Raw genomic sequence first — 20923 nt, forward strand, 5'->3', positions numbered from 1 at the left:
TTCCTGTGAATCTTCCCCCGTGGGAAATTACGCGCACGTTACGTTTTATCTCCCCAAATGATTTTATTTATTTATTTATTTTTTTTTTTTTTAGTAAGTGTTTAACTCTTTCACATGTGGGGGTGACACGTTCGTTCTTCCCAACACTTTGCAGGGGAAGCGGCGTGGGGACTTCACCGCACCGGACTTTACTCCATCCGACTTTACTCCAACGCGAGAGGGTTATTCCCCCTTTCGATGAGCGAAAAGGGAAGTATGCCCATGCACGTCTGTCTACACTTTGACATTATAAAAAAAGGAAACCCACTTTGTGCGTTCACCTACGCAGATGGATTGTAAAAAAGTGACAGTACAATGGGTAAGCTGGAGTGAGGATTCTTCCCGAGCCTCCACATGGCGTTAATCCTTTTCCACGACCAAGAAATTTACTTCTTAACAGAGGAATATGCGTGGAGGCAACAACTGCGGGGGGGGGTACGATCCTCGTCTGGTTAGCTTCTTTTTGGCGTATGTGTAACTAACGGGGTGTACCCTATACAGTGAAACGCTCTACTTCTGGCCACACTTTGCACTCCACCAGGGGGAGCCAACGTTCCATAGCATTTCTCATATGCCTTTTCATCGAGGCAAACACGCGGTTGGCCAATTTCTTGTGGGCAGCAAAACTTGAAACTGCGGAGAAGGCATTTTCGTCTTCTCCTCGGCCCCCCACCCTCCGTTGCGACCAGCTCTTTAAAAACGCCCGTCATGTCGCATGTAGGTGTGCAGTTATGCAGTTATGCAATTATGTAGTTATACAGTTGTGCAGCTGTGCAGCTATGCAGCTATGCAGTTGTGGGCACACACACACACAAGGGGCAGCAGGGACAATCGAATGGGCTGCGTCAGCGTGGAGCAACGCGAGCGAGACAACCCACGCCCTGCAAACAAAAATTCCTACAGCAAAGGGGCGGTAGTCTTGCCCCCGCTATGTATGCATCGCGTATGCAACGCGCATTTCGTCCTTCTCATTTGAGATGTTCTTTTTTCGCATTATGCCCTCGAATTGTGGCGACTTTTTTTTTTTTTTTTTCCCCCATTACTATGGGGGAGGAAGCCATTTTGCAAGTTAATCCGTATTGGTGGGAAAAAAAAAAAAAAAATCCCCCAATGAAGGGGTACATCAAATGTGGTATTGTATGCGACGTATGGATTGGCGCAAGTGTGCCGCAGGGAGTGGCCTAAACGTGGGGCAATCGCGCCCCCACCCAGTTTCCGTTCGCACCGCATGCCAACTCGCCCAGTTCGTCGCCTGCCTACCCAGTTGCGACCACAAACAGGAAAAAAAAATTAGCGAAGGGGAAAAAAAAAAAAAAAAAAAAAAAAAAAAATTGAACGGTTTACTAATACACAGTGAAGCAATATTGTGAAAAAAAAAAAAAAAAAATAAGCGAAATGAATGAAAATAAAATAAACATATAGCTGAACGCTGAAACGCGAGGACGTAAAGGTGAAAAAACGTTTGGAAGGAAAAGATTAAGATAAAGAACCGTTGGATGGGAATTACCAATTTGTTTGTTCTTTGCGCAGCATTTTATCGTTAACATCGCTTCACTTTCCGAGCGCCCCCTCACTTTTGTGTTTCTTCGCCTGGTTAGGCTGCCAAGGGCACATAGCGCAAGTGCCGCATATACGCACCTGAGCGGAAAAGGGCAGGAGGTGAAGAAAAGAGGGGGCAGCCAGAAGAATGAAAGTGGCGGCTGAGGGGAATACCGGAAGAGGAACGCACTGACATACGGCCGGAGTGGGCAGAGCAGAGGTAGTCTCAGCAGAGGTAGCAGCGGAGGGGACGAAGAAAACGTTACCCGCCGGGGGGCGCAACAATCGCAGGACTCCCCCAAGTGACGCGCAGCAGGGCAGCAAGTGGGGGGGGGGCAGAGAGAGGCATTCCGCGAGGCGTAAGCCCACCGTAGGCAGCACGTGATGTAGAAAATGCCAAGGGAAGGCTGCGTAACATACTCTTCATAAGAATTAACGAGACCTGTAAGGTGGGCAAAGCACAGAGGAACACCCATCGCAGGTGCGTATGTGCCCGTCCCCACCCCGCACGCACACCAGAAAAGGAAGAAAAATGTGCCAGCAGGATTTGCAGCGCGCAAGAGCCCCCTATTCAGTGGTTAACTTTTGACTCCAGATTTTTACCCCCGGAGAGGAAGCAGGCACAGGAGGGTGCCCAGCGTCGGCGCTGCTGCTGATTTGTGCGGGGGGGGGACCGCTCCATCGCTTCTGCGATTCACGTCAGCTTCGTTGCGATTTGCGTCATCGCCGTTGTGATTTACGTCAGCTACGTTGCGATTTACGTCAGCTTCGCTACGATTCACTTCCCCACTGCCACCATTCGCGCCATCACTTCCTTGATTCACGTCCCCCTGACGTGGTCGGCCACGAGTCCGCTCCGGTGCGAAGCGCCGCCCACCCCTAACGCTGGACCGAAGGAAGAAAGAAATGTCGGAGGTAACCCCCATAAAGCCCAAGAAATACAAAAAGATGAAGAACGAAACGGAAGACTTACTCATAGCATTCCTGTTTGACATTGTCTTCTTCGCAATCTGTGTGTGCATATGGTTATACCTGAGGAAGAGCCGAGATGAAAATAAAATAAGTGATAACATATATATTCTGAATAACCAAACGCATAGTGAGGTCAAGGCGGACAAGGAGTCCTCCAACGTAAAGGAGGAAGAAGGAAATGATAGGAGAAGAAAAGGAAACAGATTTAGAACCTTCTTAAACATAAAAGATGATAAAATTGTTAATACAGAAATTAAATATTATTTATTTTTTTTAAAAGCAAATAGGAATATAATTTTTTCCCTTTGCATTTTGGGAACATTTCTCGTGTTGCCACTTTATTTGTCTCTCCCAAGAAATGATATTAACAACCCCTCCTTCTTCCACTACATAAGTGCTGGTAGTATCTCCGACATTAACATTTTAACAATTTTATTTTTCATTACAATTATTTATAGTGCCATTTCGTACACGTTCATTTATCTCCTCTGGAAGAAAATCAGACCGAGCAAAAAAAAGACGAAGAAATTTCTGCCCCAAAATTTTACCATCATGGTTTCCAGGATAGATAAGAAAGAAATAAATGCTTATAAGATTTATAAATATTTTTGCAACTTGACGAATAATAAAGTGGTTTCTGCATACCTCATTTTGGATTACTCTATTGTGTACCATGAGCAGAAGAAGATTTTCAACGCCACGAAGAATTTGAAGATGCTCAAGGAGAATGAGGAGAAGAAGAACATCAAGCGCGACCGCTCCAAGCGCTTCCTGCTGGGCTTTCTCAACCGAAGGAGGGGCTCCAAGGGGGACCAGAAGTTAGACCCCAAGGCGGATCAGAAGTTAGACCCGAAGGCTGACCCGAAGGGGAAGAACAGCTCGCCTGACACCCCCCTGCAGCTGCTTACCGGGGAGGAGCGGCTGAATGGGGGAGTCGCACCTACCGGTCCGCTCACCAACGAGGGGAAGGATAACACGGCGGGTGAAGTGCACACCACGGAGAAGGACCCCATCGGGGGGGCAAATCAGCCCAGTGGGGAAACACCCCTCGAAGGGGTAACCCCCTCGGAGGCCCAACCAAACAACCAAATTAGAAACAACGCAGATGAGAGCGACGGAATGCACACAGAGGGACCCACTCCAGAAGAGCAGAAGAAGAGAAAGAAGAAACCCGGTGGCCTGGTCGACCTGGGAAGTGACATAGAAGGAGCGAATTGCAACGCGGAGGGTGAAGCGTACTACGGACAAGCGATGGGGGAGAATGTAGCCACCGGGAGTCGTTCAAAAGAAGGCTGCAAGAGGAGGAACAAAAAATCGGATTCGAGCGGAGAGGAAAGAACAAACGAGAAGGCAGAAGATCAAAGGGAAGACGCAAGAAGAAGGAAAGGAAGTCGAGTGGAAAATCAAGCCAGCTTCCTAAAAGATACCAGTGATGAAGATGACGATGTGCAAAGCAGTAAAATGAAAAAAAAAAAAAACTCAAACAAAAATTACACATACAAACTAGACATTGAAGATGAAAACCTAATGAGTAACAACAACGAAATGTTGTTCTACGATTTGGAGAATTTATCTACCAAGGAAAATGATAACATGGATTTAAATTATAAAAAAAAAAAAAAAAATAGATATAAGTCTGAGTCCAAAATAAATATATTTCACAAGTTATTCTTCTTTTTAAAGAAAAATAAAAAAAGCCATTGGAAGAAAAAACTTAAAGAGCATTTGATCAAATTTTACTCTATAAAAAATGAAACTCCTAAGAAATCCACGGGGGTTTGCTTCGTATCCTTTATCGATACCAAGTCTGTGCATGACTGCATTCATAACATCCCCTTTACGGAAAGGAACAAGTGGATCATATCAAATGCCCCTCCCAATTATGATATAATTTGGAAGAACTTAAAAAACCACAGCTACAAAGTCTGTGCGCGCTTCATCATCCTGAATGCCCTGCTGCTGCTCGCCAACACGATTATCATTTTGACCGTCACGTCTATTGACAACATTCTGAAGCTCAAGATTAAGAAGTACCGCGAGGAGGACCCCAGCTCCGGCAACCTCAGCGCCATCCTCATAAGTAGGCCGCGTGCAAAGCGGCGTACAAAGCGGCGTTCGGAGTAGCCGCGTAACTGTGTAGCTGCGTAACAGTGTAGCCGCGTATCTGTGTAGCTGCGTAACAGTGTAGCCGCGTATCTGTGTAGCTGCGTAACAGTGTAGCCGCGTATCTGTGTAGCTGCGTAACAGTGTAGCCGCGTATCTGTGTAGCTGTGTAGCCGCTTACCCGCTTACCCCCTCCCCCCTCCCCCCGCAGCTTGGCTCTCCCCCTTTATCGTCATCTTCGTCAACAGTATCATCCAGCCGGCCCTAATCGCCTGCGTCTCGATCGCCATTGGGTTCATAAGGAAGTCCAGCGAACACACCTACGTGTTGCAGGGGAACTTTATCTTTTTAATTCTGAACACGATCATCATTCCTCTTTTGTCCTTGTCTCCGCTCAGTTCGCTCATTAAGGTAGGCCGCCTGCACGACATACGCGTCTAACCGAGTGCACGCTTCTAACCGAGGCACGCTTCTAACTGAGCGCACTGCGGACCGTTGCCCCTCTCCCCCCCGTAGGTCATGTACTCCGACGAAATAGGCCAGTGGTCCACCCGCCTGGGGGCCTACCTGTTCAACTCCAGTGGGTTCTTCGCCATGAGATACTTGCTGCACTGCTGCTTCCTGACGTGTGCCAACCAGTTGCTTCAGATCCCTCAGTTTTCAAGTAAGGCCCGGTTTGCGCTCCCGGCAGGCGGGGTGCCCATAAACAGCTGGTGGTGCACGTGCGAAGTGCGTGCCGGAATTTGGTCCGTCGGAAGGACCCATCTTCCAAGCGCAATGCGATCATCGCGCCCATTTCCCCCATTTCCCCCGCTTCCCTCTTTTCCAGTTCGATCCATCGTCAAAACGGTGACGAAGAAGGAAACAAGTGCGTGGACTTTTGATTTTGGTTACTGGTACGGATTCAACACGACCATTTTGGCCCTGATATTGACCTTTAGGTAGGTGCAGCAGTGTGCACATGATATAATTTGTTTTGGCTCGCTCTAGGGTAGGTCTCCCCATCGTTTGAGCGTGTTGGTGGCCATGTGCGTTGGGGGGGCGTTCCCTCCTTTGCGGTTAATTTGTTCCCCCACCGTTTTGCCCCCTACCCCATTTATGTACATTTTTATATTGCCCCTCCCCCCCTGCAGTGTCGCCGTGCCCTTCATCCTCCCGCTCGGCTCGCTCTACTTCTTCCTCCGCTACTACATAGACAAGTACAATTTGATTTATGAAATATGCCGAACCAATTTGGACAGCCATGGAGCTATCATAAGAACGGCCATTAAGTTTATGCTTTTTTCCGTGGCCTTTTTTCAAGTAAGTTTTTTTGTGAGGTGCATCCCCTTGATGAGCAGTCCGTTTGAGGGGGTCACCACGATCGTTTTGGAGTTGACGGACGTGGGGTGGTTAATTTGGTTTTGGGTTGGCCCGTCATGGGGTTGAGCCTTGCCTGCTCCTCAGCCCAGTTAGCTGCCCAGTTAGCTGCCCAGTTAGCTGCCCAGTTAGCTGCCCCGTTGGTCTTTACACCCACGACTGCATATCGCCACGCCCACTTCCCCACCCCTGCAGCTCGTCATGTTCACCTTCTTCTCGCGGGTGCAAAACAAATTCATTTCCGTGGGGAGGAACATCCTCTTTTTGTCGTCGTCCCTCACCACGCTGCTGCTCCTGTGCCGATCCACGGAATGGGTAAGCACAAACCACATAAAGAAGAAGAAAGGGAAGAGGACCTTTTGTTACCTGTGTGAGAAGAACGTCTACGTGAGTAACCTGAAGGACTTGAACAAGTTGAAGTACGCCTATGCCAACCCCTACGAAACGAAGCGGTGAGGGTGTCTCCGGCGGGCGGGCCGCGCACGTGGGGAAGAAGGCGAAGTGTTTCGAAGTGTGCGCTAGTATGTATTCGTATGTGTATGTGCACTTATGTGTATGTGCGGGGCGTTCCTTACCTGCCCAGTCAAATTAAAATTTTGACCCCAACCGGACACATCACTCCTTAACGTTTGACGCGAGAATTTGTTTGTGGGCCCCCTTTTTTTTTTTTTAAAACGTAGTATTTATTTTTTAAGCGTATTTAACTTCGTTTGTTTTTGTTTTGTGCTTCCCTTTTTTCTGCAGTTATATATGCCTTTATCTGTTTAGCTGCCTTTCCGTTTAGTCGCCTACCCGTTTAGCTGCCATTGGGCGCATTCAACAACCACTCTGTACTGTATTCTTTTTTTCTTTTCTTTTTTTTTTTTTTTTTTTTCGCCTTTCCATTTGTGTAGAGGCAGTATAATAATGTCCCACTCCATCATAGCACTCCTGTGTAATATGCATACGTGCAGGTATGCACCATGTATCATATATATGATTCTTTGACGCCTTTTTTTTTAATAATAAAACGAAGGTAAAAAAAAAATCATAATTTAATAAGCTCTTTTTGATTTTTTTTTAAAAAACATTTTATGCTTCACTATGATTAACTACAACTATTGTGTGTGTGGTGTGCAACCAGAACGGGGAGAAGTAACCCTAAGTGTGCATTGGGTACGATACACGGTGCGAACATCACTTGTGCGGATTCGAAAGTTCTATCCGTTCTACATGCGCTTGGTGGCTTCGTCACCGCCTGTCCGCATTCACGCCATTTTCGTTAAACGGTTTTTTCCCGTGAAATGCGCTTAAACGTGTGGGAACATGCCACGTAGGAAGCAGCACATTCTGATTAGGCTTCCCCGGCGTATTATTTTATTTTCCAATGTGCTTAAAAGGGTGTTCCTTTGTGAGGAGAAAGGGAAATTGGCATCTCCATTTGTTTAGCTCGATCTGCTTTTTTTTGGGTGGGGACCTTTTTTTTTTTTAGCCCATTTTGGCTATTTTTTTTTTTTTTTTTCTATATTTTACCTGAACAGCAAGGTGAAAAAAAAAAAAAAAATTCGACTTCGTCATTTCGTTATTTTTCCATTTAGCCATTTCGCCATTTTGCCACTCCGCCCAGGTAACACATTTGGGCCGCACCAAAGATCCATATGCAAAAGTAGCACAGCAAAGCGCACTTTTCTTTGACAGCTTGACTCAACGGAGCGGGGGAGTGTCACTGCTGTATGATTAAGAGGGACCATCTCACATACCTACCTCGTTCTGTTCCTCCAGTTTTGTTTTTTTTAACCTTCTTGAGTGTTTTCATCTTTCTAATTTTTTTTTTTTTCGTGCAAATTGGGAAAGGGGAAAGAACTAACGGATGTGTACATCACAAGCGCTGTTGAGGTATACGGCTTGATATTTACCTTTACCCTTTGAAGGATAACTTGACCCATTTTTTTTGTTTTTTTTTCCCTATTTAGTGCGTCCCTGGGGGGTCGGCTTGCGAGGCGCAGAAGCACAGAAGTTGGAGTGTATGTATGCGCGGGCATGAGAATACATCTCAGGGCACCACTTCGCTTCGCCGAGCGCACGAGCAGGCCTCCCCGCGCGGCATATAGCGTTGCTCACATAGCGTTGTGCATATAGCGTTGTGGATATACCATTGCACATATAGCGCTGCACACCGCGCTTACCGCAGCCGCGGAAAGGGCAACCAGACCAAGTGGGCGCCCGCGGTGCGAACTCAGGGCCACGCGCGCTGGAGCGCCCCCCTGCATATGCGAGTGCACCCTTTTTGTGTGTATGCCCATTTAAGCAGCCCGCTGCTTTCATGTGCCCCCATGTGAAGCACCTGCTGGTGCAGTAGAGTGGGACGTCAGCGAACGGGCGTAGGACTGTCGATTCGACTTGGTGCGAGGGGATATTCGCGTGCGCCAGGTTGATTTTGAGCCGCGCGGGTGTCACGATGGTAAGGAAGCCGCGCAAAAAGGGTGGCCAAAAAGGAGCGGCATAAAAAGGGCGGCATAAAAAAGCGGCATAAAAGGAGAGGCATAAAAAGGGCGGAATAAACCGGTCATGGCAAACCGCTCCTGCCTAAACTGCCCTTACGCATACCGCTGTACCGCTGAACCGCCGTACCGCCGCACCGCCGCACCGCCACACGATGTGCCTCCCCCCCCCCTGCGCAGCTGTCCAACATCTTCGGGAGCGTGTGCTCGATAGACCTCAAAATAGACGCAGAAGGAAGCCGGAAGTTCGCCTTTTTGCGGAAGGACAAAAAGGGAGACAAGTGTCCCATATTCTCGGATGGAGAAGACATCAACGGAGTGGCCACGATCAGTTTAAAGCCCGGGAAGAAGTTTGAGCATTACGGGATTAAGTTAGAATTGATTGGGCAGATAAACATCCTCAATGATAAGTCTAACTCGTACGACTTCTTTTCTATATCGAAGGATCTAGAGCCCCCAGGGTTTCTAATAGAAAGCAAGCAGTTCAAATGGAAGTTTTCCTCAGTGGATAAGCAGCATGAGTCATATTTCGGAACCAATGTAGAGCTACGTTACTTTGTCAGGCTAAACATAATAAAAGGATATTCAGGGCACATACAAAAGGAAATAGATTTTATAGTACAAAATTTATGCATCCCTCCAGAGATCAACAGTACTATTAAAATGGAGGTGGGAATTGAAGACTGCCTTCACATCGAATTTGAATATGATAAGTCAAAGTACCATTTGAAGGATGTTGTGGTTGGAAAGGTATATTTTTTACTTGTTAGGATAAAAATAAAGCATATGGAATTGGACATTATAAAAATGGAGACCTCTGGGGTTGGGAAGAATTACACCACTGAAACGGTGACCTTATCCAAATTTGAGATTATGGATGGGTCTCCCATCAAGTCGGAGTGCATCCCGGTGAGGCTCTACTTGAGTGGCTTCGATTTGACCCCCACTTATAAAAACATTCAGAACAAGTTTTCCGTCAAGTACTACATCAACTTGGTAATTGTCGATGAGGACGAGCGCCGCTACTTTAAGAAGCAGGAGATTTTCCTCTGGCGGAAGAAGCTGGGGTGAGGCGGCCAAGCAGCGGCGAAGCGGCGGCGGCGTCTGCATGCACTCACGTGGATGTGAATACGTTGGGTGGGGATAATCTGTGCATGCGTACTGACATATGCAGTGTCGCATGGGGGTAGACACTGCAGGGAACTGTAGCGCTACATACCAGACCAGTTATGCGTATGCGTCCTCGTCGCCCACTGACGTTGGAGGGATGCCTCTCCGTTTATGCCTTTCACCGATGCGTTGAGAAGTGCCCCGTATATTCAAACAGAGGGTTGCGCGGTTTGAGCGGCCCCCCATGTGGAAGCCGCCATTTCGCGCTCACCGTTTGGCCACATTTTTACCCTTCACTTTAGCCCTTCATTTCAGTTTTGCACTATTCTCTGCGGACTTGCTACTTTATTTTTTTATTTTTTTGCTGAGCACGTTTTGCGCGCCCCCCTACGTGGTCATAATTCATAACGATTGGATGATTTTTTTTTTTTTTTTTTGCCCTTTGTGTGGCAACTCGCAAATTTTAAATAAGCGCCCTTCGTTAGGGATAAACCGGTGTGTGTGGAGGTGTACACCCCATCAGTCCACCGCGCGAGGGCTGCACGCTCGTTTGGTAGAAGTGGTGTATGTACAGTTGTGGGCGGGGGGGGAGAAGAAAAAGAAGGGGAAGCGACGTGCATAGGAGTGGAGCGTAGAAGTAGCGCGTTGAGGCTGCCCCTTACCGCTTCTCCTCACCGCTTCCCCTTAATGTTGTTCTTTGCACAGTTCAGCCTGATGACTTCTCCCGCTGCTTATGCCGTTGCTTACTCGGTTGTCCCAACCCCCCGGGGAAAAACACTCTTTGATTTGTTTTGTTTTGTTTTGCCTTTTTTGCATAGCGTGATAAACCCGTAGCTTTGGGTGCGCCATTCAAAATACAAGAAAAAGGGGAGCAGCTCGACTGGGGCTAAGCGGAAGACCGTCGACGTGTGTTGTGTCTTCCCCGGCGAGGCGACTCCCCTTGCGGCGTAAGCGTAGAGGGTGTGCAAAATTTACCCCCCCCTGAGTTCCATCCAGTTTGTAACTTTGCTAGGCTATCCCGTCAGTGGGAAGGAAAGGAACGAATCGATTCAGAGGATATAAATTGCATAGGGGTCACTTTCACCCATCGCGCGCACCATGGAAAAGACGACAAAGAGGTCGCGAGGGTCCCTAACAATCCTACTGGACACTCGATACAACAACAGACAGAAGGAAAAGGAAATAAAATTATTTGAAAATATCAAAACGGACATCAGCATTATTATAAGCGAGCAACTGAAGAAGCGATCGAAAACGGAATTCGAATTGAATAATGTAAAAAAAAAGTTTTCCTATTTAAAATGCATGACGGAGGAGTTGGAGAGGTTAATAAAGGAAGGGAACAGGGAGTTGAAAGTGGAAGAAGAGTTAATAAAAAATTATTTTGAATACACGACGACCAATCTGAGTTATGTTTTTATCAAATACGAAAATATTATTAGCGATCTGAGTGACCAAAATGGAAATATGAATGTGAAATTGAAAAATATAAAAGAAAATGAGTTGGCCAATTTTGATAGAGCATACGAATCGCTGTTGGAGAAGACTGGCCAACTTACCGCCACAAAGGAGAACATCATAAGTGTGCAAAAAGGAGTGGAAAATTTGAAAAAAGAATATGAACATGTTCAGGCAGAAATAGAGATAAAAAGGGAAGAAAAAAGTCAAGTGGAAAATAAATACAAGGAATTACTCACCAGGATAGAAGAATATAAAAAAGAATTCGATATGATAAAGGAAAAATGTAACTCCCAAATGAATGAAAAGAAACAAAGTTCAATCGATTTAAACAAAATTGAGGAGCAAATGGAGGAAATGCAAAAGGAAATCTCAAGTCTGTCCACCGAAAGGAAGATAAAAAATGATGAACTAGGGAGGTTAAAGGATGAAAATGACATCATATTAAGTGACCTCTATCGCTGTAATGCCCATATCAATGACAAATGCGACTTGCTATCTGCTCAAATAGGCGAGTTACAAAATGAAGTAACCTCCATGGAGGAGGAAAAAAATGAACTCTCCCGAAGTTACCATCAGTTGGAGATAGACCTGACTAGTGTGTCCCACTGTTGTGAGGAGAGCAAAAGGGAAAACGAACAGGAGTCCCTCCTCATCAAAGAGTTAAGTGATGAGCTAATCAAGAAGAAAACCAATTTGAAGCAGACACAGGAGCAGTATTCACACATAAGTGACCAATGCAGTGCGGTCAAAAATGAAAATGCAAAGCTACGGGATAGTTACAATAATCTCCACAGAAGGATGGAGGCGGTAGGCACATCCATCAGTGAATGCCGCGCTTCCCTGCAGGGACACGAAGCCGAATTGGCACACTTAGAGAATGTCAAGTTAGAAAATGAAAAGAAGAAGGAAGAAATGCTGAAGCTTATGGAAAACTCAGAAAAGCTACTCCTCGAGCAAAAAGATTTCTTTTTCAAATTGTCAAAACTTGTGCAGCTAGTAAATTTGTCCAACGAACAGCTAGCCAATTTAAAACGAGAGACGGAGGAGGGGCCAGACGAAAATGATGTGCAGAGGATACACGAAGAATTAAAAACCCACTTAGAGAAGCTGTCCGCTGATATGTGCCAAAAAAATGAAATGCACAACTCGCTCCAAAACGAGATAGACGAAACTGCTAAGAGGGTTAGCCAACGGGAGGAAGAAATTGCAACCCTGGGAAATGAGCAGGCTGATTTGCAGCATCGATTAGAGATGGTCGACCAAGAATTAGGCGCTCTTCATTTAGAAGTGGCCAAACAGGGAAGCTCCTGGGAGGCTAAAATAAAAGAGACGAAGGATGCCCTCACACACAAGTATGACCAGTTGGAAGAATCGATCGCTTCTCAGATTAAGAGCAAGCAGGATGAACATAACAATTTTGTCAAGCAGGGAGAATTGGAAAAACTCGAATTCGACTTTCAGTTGTTTCGCTCCGAGCTGACGGCCACCCTCGAGCAGGAGTGCGAACGGAAGAGGCAGCAGATCGCCGAGAAGGACGCGCAGCTAAAGGCATACCAGGAGAGGTACACCTTGTTGAAGGGGATCTGATGTGCTGCGCCGACCGTTGGGCAGTTCGTTTCTGCGGGGCGTTGCCTTCCTTTTCCCGGTTACTCGATCACTTTACTGGCCAATTTTGCTCGCCCATTTTGCTCGCCCATTTGTGCCGCTTTCCCCCGTGGGCTTCACTTACCCCTCATCTTTGTTCCCCCCTTGCGTTGTTGACTTGTCCGTCTAAGTTTCCGCGGCGAATTTTTTTTTTTTTTTTGTGCACATCGTCGGGGGGTTACCTACGGATGATGTTGTGCTTATCTCGCTTCTCCCCCGGGCCTCGTCTTCACTTGTTAACCGTTTGTGTGCACTGCTCATTGTTACGCGTTGCAGCACAGGGGTGCGGCCTCCCCCCACGAGCGGACCACTGCGTATCCTCATTATCGAACGCATTGACGTGAAGGAGAGCTCAACTGAGTCCAGTTCAATTTGAGTAAAAACGGGGTGCGCGGAATAGTTCCTCCTTCTCAACCACAATGCATGCGTAGGACCTCCCCCCGTGGCAAACGCGTCAAAAAAGGGGTTAGCAAATTCGCAGTTAAAGGGTAGTGCTGTGCATCTTCGGTAATTCCTCGCACAGGTACCCCTACCACGGGGTGCATATTTTTCCAAACCGTGGCAACTCACGTTGGAGGAAGCATTCCGAAAAAAAAAAAAAGGTTTCAAAAAAATGCAATTTTTTGACACAGAAAAGTGGGCTAAACGGGTCGTACAGCTGTGCAAAAGTACGCGAAAAGGTACAGGTGGGAAAAAAAAAAAAAAAAATAAGCTGACGAACGAGTGAACCTACTGTTGGCCCTTTTAGCAACACACAGGGGGGGGCTAGCTTCACCAACGAAGATAGTCCCCACGGTTAACCATTTCGAAGGAATCGCGATATGCTGCAAGTTTCGCGAAAGCGGCCAGGCATAACTGTGGACGTTCCCTTATGTGCGTTATGCCCACGTACGCGCAGCAAGCGCGGCAGTTCGTAGCAGCTGAAAGGAGAGGAAAGCCTATTAGCAAGACTTAGAAGCGGCGAAGCGGTAGCGGCATAGTCAAAGCGACATAGCCGTAGTGACGTAGCCAAAGCGACGTAGCCAAAGCTGCGCAGGCAAGATGATAAAAGGCGTTCTAATAATAAACAACAATGGGAAGCCCAGGTTCCTCCGATTTTACGATGGGAGTGTAAGTGCAACCCGGAAGGAGGAAAAAACGAAAGAGAAAAGGGGAAAAAGCAAATGACGCGCTATGACCCATGTGTGTGCCTGCCCGCACACGCTTAGTAATACCTACACAAGCAAGGTGAACACATGCGTGCGTCCCATTTTTAACTCCACAGAGCCATGAGAGGCAACAGATGGTTACGAAGCGAATTCATGAAACAATAAAGAAAAGGATTACCAGTGAGTGCTGTTGTTTTTTGGAAGATGAGGAATTGTTCAGTCCGGATGTGAAAATTGTGTACAGGTGAGTAGCGAAGTGAAGAGTGTTAGGGAAAAAAAGGAAGTGGCGTTATGCGGACAGCTACCCAAGCCACTTACCTTTACTATCCAGATTAATGCAAAAGTGTACATACCGTTATCCTGTGGAACAATTCAACATGGGAATTTTTTTTTTTTTTTTTTTTTTCTCAACCGTTTGCACACACTCGTTAGGCACTTCGCAACTCTGTACTTTATTTTTATCATCGACTCTATGGAGAGCGAGCTGGGTATTCTGGACCTAATTCAAGTAAGGAGTTAATGAGCAACCGATAGGGGTACAGCCAAATTCTAGCAGCACTTCCCCAGATGGAGAGCAAAGCTGAGAGAAAATACAACCATCATTTGCCCCTTCTTGCCATTCCACACGGTACGTTTGACCCATTGTGCAGGTTTTCGTTCAAGTGCTAGATGCGAATTTCGAGAATGTGTGCGAGTTGGACTTGATATATAATTACGAGCAGGTAATAAAGGGGGAGAGCACCACTTGAACGGAGTTCTAAAGAACGTGCCAAACGGGGGACCCATGTAGGGTGGGAAAATGGCGCATGAGTTGAAGCATGCCAAACTGTGCACAACTGGGAAGTATCATCTTTTTTTTTTTTTTCTTTTTTGCATTTTTCCCCTGCCAGATCAACTACATTCTGGATGAGATCATAATGGGAGGTATGCAAAAGGCAGGAAAAGAAAGCCCATTGGAGGGGGAGTTATTTTATTTTATTTTATTTTTTTGCCTGCTGGCTACCTCCTTTGGTTGGCCCTCTGCGTTGCCCCTCGCCTGGGCATGTAACCGCACATGTAATTCTCCAAGTTGTCGCGCGTGTGGTCATGACGCCTCTCTCATCTCCTTTCCCTCACCCCAGGCATCGTTCTGGAAACGAACATAGACGCGATAGTGGGTTCCATCAATGGCGCGAAGAAGTTAATTGAAAACGAGTCCTCCTTCTTTGGCGACTGAGTGGACGGGGGGTACCAGTCACAGGGAAGACTCCCCCCAAGAAAAAAAAGGATTTATTGAAGCAGTCGTACAGGCGTAGACATGTACGTATTTAATCGTGGGCAGAGCATCCGCACGTATGTTGCCACTTTGTTTTTTTCTTTTTTTTGTGTTTCGCCCGGTCAATCATCACCTTTTTTCCACACAATTGCGGGGCATGGAAAAAGGGGGGGACGAAAGGGGACTCCGTTGACACACCTCCGAGATGTGTGCGTGCACACGGAGGTGCAGAAGATTGTGCAGGAAAAATAAAAAAAAAAAAATACGGGAGGCGCACGGCGCACTGATTGAGAAACACTTTTTCGCGTGTTGTGTACATAAGGGCTTACAAAAAAAAGGAGAACTGGACGAAAATCGCAAAGGGGATGAAATGCGGCAATATCGCATTTGCTGGAAAAAGTGCGCATCCCCGTGCGGGTCATCACAGCGCGTGGAGCACCAAAAGTGCAGACACCCCTGTGCGGACGCCCGCTTGCACACACATTTCGCGCACATGCAAGTTGTGTGCTGAATTTTTTTTTTTTTTTTTTTTTCCGTTACTTTCGTGCAGGTGAAAACGCATTTTTGCCTGAACGGGGCATATTTTTTGCACGAATTTGGAAAAAAAAAAAAAAAAAGAACAAGCTAAAGTGGGTGTTAAAGCTAACGCGGGAGCCGAATTTGCGCGCTTGAAAAGAGCGAGGAGGGAGAGTCCATGCTATTCACACGTGGGAAGTACTTACAGGTGTACCGCTGGACGCCGCATCACCTTTGTCCTACCAGTTGGCATCTTCCTACGCTACCGCTGCGCGCTTCGTTCAGTCGAAACTGAGGTCCAAGTCATCCGGGTGGTACGTCCGCTTGGTAATATTGTACAACTGGAAGGAGTCGACAGGGCCAATTTCCGTGATGTACAGAGTGATCAAATGCTCAGGAATGTAATCATACTTGGGTATGCGTACGTACAAATTATCGGCGTCGTTGTAAATCATAGATGGACCTGGCTGAAGTTCATTTTGTCTGATTGGGTCATAAAAGGGGTCATTAATTAATTTAAATAATGGCAACACGATGGTTACGGGCTTTGAATTAAACTGCGCTGAACAGGCTATATTGTAACCCCCAATTTTGGTGATTACTCCCCCGGAGGAGGAAACTGCTACTGAGCCAAGAACAACTTTGGTCACTTTTGGTATAACCGCAAAAACGGCTGAGTCGGAAATGTACGTAGTGTCCACTCCATCTTCACTTAGTAACTGTGCCATTCGAAATCCATTTCGGTTAATATCTCCCCCCACAACAATGACTGAAATTCCATCTTTTTTTTTATTTATATTTTTTAAAAACTTTTCAACCCCAACTGAGTAACCCATCGTTAAAATTACATCATTTTCCATAAATAAATCGTAAGAAGTTCTTTGTTCTGTCTCCCCCCAGGAAGTGTCAATGTCTGCAATTAATTCGGTAATTCCTTCAATTATTGAATGTCTCAAAGTGTTCGTCGCAGGAATGTGATAAGTATTTTTTTTGCTATTGTTTTCGAAATAAAATGAAAATGACTGCTCGAAATTTTTTATTTCTCTTTCGTAAACGTACTTACTGTTGATGCATTTGTTTGTATTTTTGTCGACAAGAAAATTGTTATTTTTGTTCAAATTGTCAACATAGTTGTTGTTGTACAGGTATAGCTGTTTAAAATGCTCCGTGCGAATAATTGTTAACACTCTTCTGATGATGTTCGGGATGATGAAGTACATTTTATTATTTCTGATTATTTCTTTTCCCAAATATTTAATAATTTCAATCAAATCGTATACATTATTCCAGTGCGATATTTCCACCACTTTTTTTAACACCTCTGCTATTTTTTTGCCTATAAAATTGCTTCCTTTGATGTCTCCATTTTTTAATCCTGCATTTAAAATTTTCACAATTCCTTTTAGCCAGTATGCCACTACGATTTCTTTCTCTCTTTCTTTTTTTAGCTTATCGCTTTTTTTTTTTTTCTTTTCAAATTTTATCTTGTCTTCTTTATCCCGTTCTGTGTTGCTGTGTGTTTGGGGCGGCTCGTCCCCTCCACCATCATGGGTGGTTCCTTCCTTTTCGTCATTATGTGTAACTGTGTGGTTTTTCCGTTCCGCGTTATAGTTTGCATTCACGTCAGAAATGATCGTTTTGGCGTTTTCACTCCCGTTAGCACTCTTGCTCGCGTCGTAACCTGGAAGCACATTTGGGGTTCCCAGCTCCATGGGTGATTCGCGGCGGTGTACAATGGGAAGTTACACCAGTCGGTGCGTCGTCATGTGCGTGCTTAAACACGCGGTCCGTGCATAGAGTGTTCTTGTCTGACAACGCTCCACCTATTCGTCGTTCGGCTTAAAATTAAACGGAGAGATTTTCCTTTCAAGTTCCAATTCGCATTTCATCTTAGTGTGCTTATTCGAACGGCCACAACTCGACTCACTCGCTGTGGAGGGGCTAGGATTACCTATGCGCGTGTGCACCTATTTCGGGTCAGCTTCGGAACACAGGCATGATATGTGCAGTAAGCCAGAGCGTCTATCTGTTCGAACGGCTTGGGTACACTCTCGAGGGTTAATCGGGACAGCAAAGGAAAGAAACGGAAAAAAAAAGAAAAAGGACAGGAAAAAAAGGGAAAAGGAACAGGAAAAAAGGGGAAAAGGAACGAGAAAAAAAGGGAAAAGGAACGAGAAAAAAAGGGAAAAGGAACGAGAAAAAAAATGGGAAAGAACGAGAAAAAACAGTGTTTTCCCCTATCTTGGGAGGGCGTAGAACATATAAAAAAAAATCCAAAAAATCAAAATGGACCTCACTCAACATGTGGGTCTCTAAACTGCAACAACAGTGGAGTAGTATTCACATCAGCATAGTGCTGGCGTTTTATAAAATGCAAATCGATTTTTCTCCTTTTGTGTCGGCTAAAAAAAATGTCCCTGGGAATGGCGGCGTAAACGCATTTACCCGCGTAAAAAAAAAAAAAAAAGGATAAACAATGGTCGCGCTCAGATGGGTTAACAAAGTGGCCATAAAACACCAAGGGGACCCAAAAAAAAAAAAGGGAAATCAACAAATGAATACATTTTTTTTTTTTTTTTTTATGTGGCTACGAAAGCTCGAACTTTAAATGTGAGACTGGAAAGGCACAAGAGGGGAAATGCTGTTCCAGTGGGCTTTTTAAAAAAAAAAAAAATTACAAGGACGGGACCGAAGCTTGCGGCATGTCGCAATTTCTCTTTTGCGCATCGTTAAAGGGACGCTTGCATCATTTTGTGTGGCAGTTGCGTTTAAGCGATTGATTTTGTTTGGTTCATCTTGTGTGGTTAATTTTGTGTGGTTCATTTTGTTTGGTTAATTTTGTGTGGCTCATTTTGTGTGGTTCGTTTTGCGCGGTCCCTTTTGTGCCGTTCATTTCGCATTAAGTTGCGACATTTTATTCCACGTTGCTGCCGCGCCACGTTGACCTTCACCCAAACAGGTGGCCGTACACAAAGGCTCAGCAGTTCAGGGCAACGCAGCTTGCTTGCTCGCATATACGCGGGGCGAGCTACTACGATTTTGAGAAACGGGCCAGGGTCTACGCGGCCAACCGTTCGCGCGCTTGCTCATTTGATTTGCCCCTTATTGTAATAAGCGAGGCAGGAAGAAACATAATTTCCCCCCAGCTGGCCAATTCCTAGTTCGCCACAAAGATAGGCATATTTTTACATGCACACCGAAATTGTCGCCCCATTTGCAATCACTGCGTATATGCCCATTTGGAGAACCCCGCTGTCTTCTCTTCCTGCCCATTTGTGTGTAACTCTTATAGAACTGTCGAATGGTGGTCGCACCCCATTTGTTGGTAGTCCAAAATACGTCAAACAGCAAATGAAAAAAAAAGGAAAATTATTTCAAAAGAGGATGAGCAGCGAGTGAAAACGATTTTTTAAAAGAATTCAGAATAAGTTACTCTGCCAAATGATTTAAAAAAAAAAGGAGAGAAAAAACAGGGAGGATAAAAAGATAACTTCTTTGTTATTTTAATTTTTTTTTTTTTTTTTTCTGTGTTACGAAGCAAGCACGTGCTCGCTCCTACTAGAAGCAGAGCGTGTGTGCAACCTTTATGTCTGTGCGCAGGCAAGCGGCGTATCTCTGCCTGTCCAATCACCGCAGTTACACCAATCGAGTGTCCTCTCGGCAGACCCCACCCCTTCATACCACACAACACATGGGCAACAATTTTTTGTTCATTTATGAGACATTCATTTAGAAGAAATTTGAAAGCATTTAAAAAGTTCGCACAAATTTGATTCACACAAGTGCGATACTTTAACAGTTCCATTCGCAGTATGAGCAGTTGTGTCTGTAAGGAACAGCCTGCACTTAAGCGATTGAACAGATCAGTTGCCGAGGGACCATTCCGTGTGCGAAGTGGTTTCCAAGTGGATTCTCCCCATATGACAATTTCTTTCTTCCACAGGAAGGTAGTCCGAGTTTGATTTGTTGTATCCCCCCAGATACACGCACAAAAATGTGTACATGTTAGCACGTATGTTCATATTCGCTCAGTTAGAAGACCATTTAAGGCTTTTATCCCTCCCCGCACACACACCAGCTATATGCGGCACACAAAGCTGGGAGATTAACGCGGGTAAAAAAAAAAAAAAAAAAAATTATGAACAGTCAGGTAAAAAAGCAAGCCTTTTTTTTCAATCGCTCGACAAATTAAAATGGACGAGGGAACATTCGACGAAAAGTTTGCCCATTCCATTTTGCTGGAGTCTCTGAAGGAAGCGCTTAAGCAGATGATCGATGAGTTCTACGTGGAAAAGGAGATCGGACTTAAAATCTACAAGGAGGCCTGCGCGGTAGGTTTGGGGGAAGCGCTGCTGGTTGTGTGTGTGCCAGTGTGAGTGTGTACATGTGAACGTTGGAACGTTGGAATGTTGGAACGTGTGCGCATGCGTGAGGAAGGCGCGCCCCCTCCCTCGATATTGCGAATTGACGCGCCCCCCTCCATTCCACTTCACAGAACGTAAGGAAAGAAATTTTGGAAAATTCGTCCCAACTGTCGGATGTCCATATCAGTGGTCAGATGAAGAGCTACTACTGCAGGAATGACGTGTGGACTTTTTTTTTTAAAAACTCGCTTTTTAAAATTATCAAAAATAAGAAAGCAAAAAATAGCTCGAAGGAAAATAAAAATTACCATCCATTAAATTTAAAAGTTTTTAAAAACTTTTACGACAAAAGAGAGGAATTTTTAAAGTACAGCATAGACAATAATAACGTGAAAATTATAAAAAACTTCGGAAAATTATACTGCCAGATTGTACATAAGGAGGAGGGAGAAAATGAAGCGGACGACGCTGTTCTGTATTATGACGGGTTGATAAAGGTGCTCTGTGTGGAGGATGCACTTTAGGAGAGGCTGAACATGGTCCCCTGGAATGAGTCCCCCAAGGGAGCTCACCTCATACATTGAGCATCCCTGTGTGTATATAATTACAAATCCATGGGTTTGAGAGGAAATCATTTTTTTTTTCTCACGGAAAAATACATTTTAAACCGCCCTCCTGAGGGGTAAAGTTATGTCCCAATGGGTGGGGACGAGCAGGGACGTGAGACTTATGGCATTATTTGGGGGAGGGGACACTCTGCATTTGAGGAAGTAAGCATATTTTACTCCTCATTGGAAGCAGCCAAGGGGGAAAAAAAAAAAACGCAGCACGCGCGATAAGCGCAGTTGGCCCAGTTAGCATAAGTACAAAAAATGGATATCAGAAAGGGCAAAAAAATGGAAAAAAAAAAAAAAAAAAAAAAAAAACATCCGC

At 45.4% G+C, this 20923-nt stretch overlaps 6 protein-coding genes across 6 annotated transcripts; 5 read left to right on the top strand and 1 right to left on the bottom strand.

Annotated features, from left to right (window-relative positions):
• Positions 1-2484: 2484 nt before the first annotated feature.
• On the top strand, positions 2485-6468 carry PVX_101405 (hypothetical protein, conserved; the record flags this gene model as incomplete). Its single annotated transcript, XM_001613978.1, has 6 exons — positions 2485-4630; positions 4865-5064; positions 5170-5317; positions 5483-5594; positions 5787-5955; positions 6208-6468. The coding sequence occupies 6 exons, from the start codon at positions 2485-2487 to the stop codon at positions 6466-6468; spliced, it is 3036 nt and encodes a 1011-aa protein (XP_001614028.1).
• Positions 6469-8449: 1981 nt separating this feature from the next.
• On the top strand, positions 8450-9563 carry PVX_101410 (vacuolar protein sorting 26, putative; the record flags this gene model as incomplete). Its single annotated transcript, XM_001613979.1, has 2 exons — positions 8450-8452; positions 8673-9563. 2 exons carry the CDS (start codon positions 8450-8452, stop codon positions 9561-9563), a joined length of 894 nt encoding a protein of 297 aa, XP_001614029.1.
• A 728-nt stretch (positions 9564-10291) lies between these two features.
• PVX_101415 (hypothetical protein, conserved) lies at positions 10292-13071 on the top strand. The gene has a single exon (XM_001613980.1). The coding sequence runs from the start codon at positions 10701-10703 to the stop codon at positions 12648-12650; it is 1950 nt and encodes a 649-aa protein (XP_001614030.1). The 5' UTR covers positions 10292-10700; the 3' UTR covers positions 12651-13071.
• Positions 13072-13335: 264 nt separating this feature from the next.
• Positions 13336-15103, top strand: PVX_101420 (adaptor-related protein complex 3, sigma 2 subunit, putative). The gene is made up of 6 exons (XM_001613981.1): positions 13336-13817; positions 13972-14099; positions 14288-14363; positions 14506-14577; positions 14746-14779; positions 14977-15103. Exons 1-6 carry the CDS (start codon positions 13749-13751, stop codon positions 15069-15071), a joined length of 474 nt encoding a protein of 157 aa, XP_001614031.1. The 5' UTR covers positions 13336-13748; the 3' UTR covers positions 15072-15103.
• Positions 15104-15907: 804 nt separating this feature from the next.
• PVX_101425 (eukaryotic translation initiation factor 2b, subunit 2, putative) lies at positions 15908-17338 on the bottom strand (the record flags this gene model as incomplete). The annotated part of the gene is made up of 1 exon (XM_001613982.1): positions 15908-17338. The coding sequence occupies one exon, from the start codon at positions 17336-17338 to the stop codon at positions 15908-15910; it is 1431 nt and encodes a 476-aa protein (XP_001614032.1).
• Positions 17339-19819: 2481 nt separating this feature from the next.
• On the top strand, positions 19820-20857 carry PVX_101430 (hypothetical protein, conserved; the record flags this gene model as incomplete). Its single annotated transcript, XM_001613983.1, has 2 exons — positions 19820-19957; positions 20122-20857. The coding sequence occupies 2 exons, from the start codon at positions 19820-19822 to the stop codon at positions 20512-20514; spliced, it is 531 nt and encodes a 176-aa protein (XP_001614033.1). The 3' UTR covers positions 20515-20857.
• Between the last annotated feature and the right edge of the window lie 66 nt (positions 20858-20923).

This window comes from Plasmodium vivax, chromosome 14 (assembly GCF_000002415.2).
Source record: "Plasmodium vivax chromosome 14, whole genome shotgun sequence".
NCBI classification, from domain to species: domain Eukaryota; phylum Apicomplexa; class Aconoidasida; order Haemosporida; family Plasmodiidae; genus Plasmodium; species Plasmodium vivax.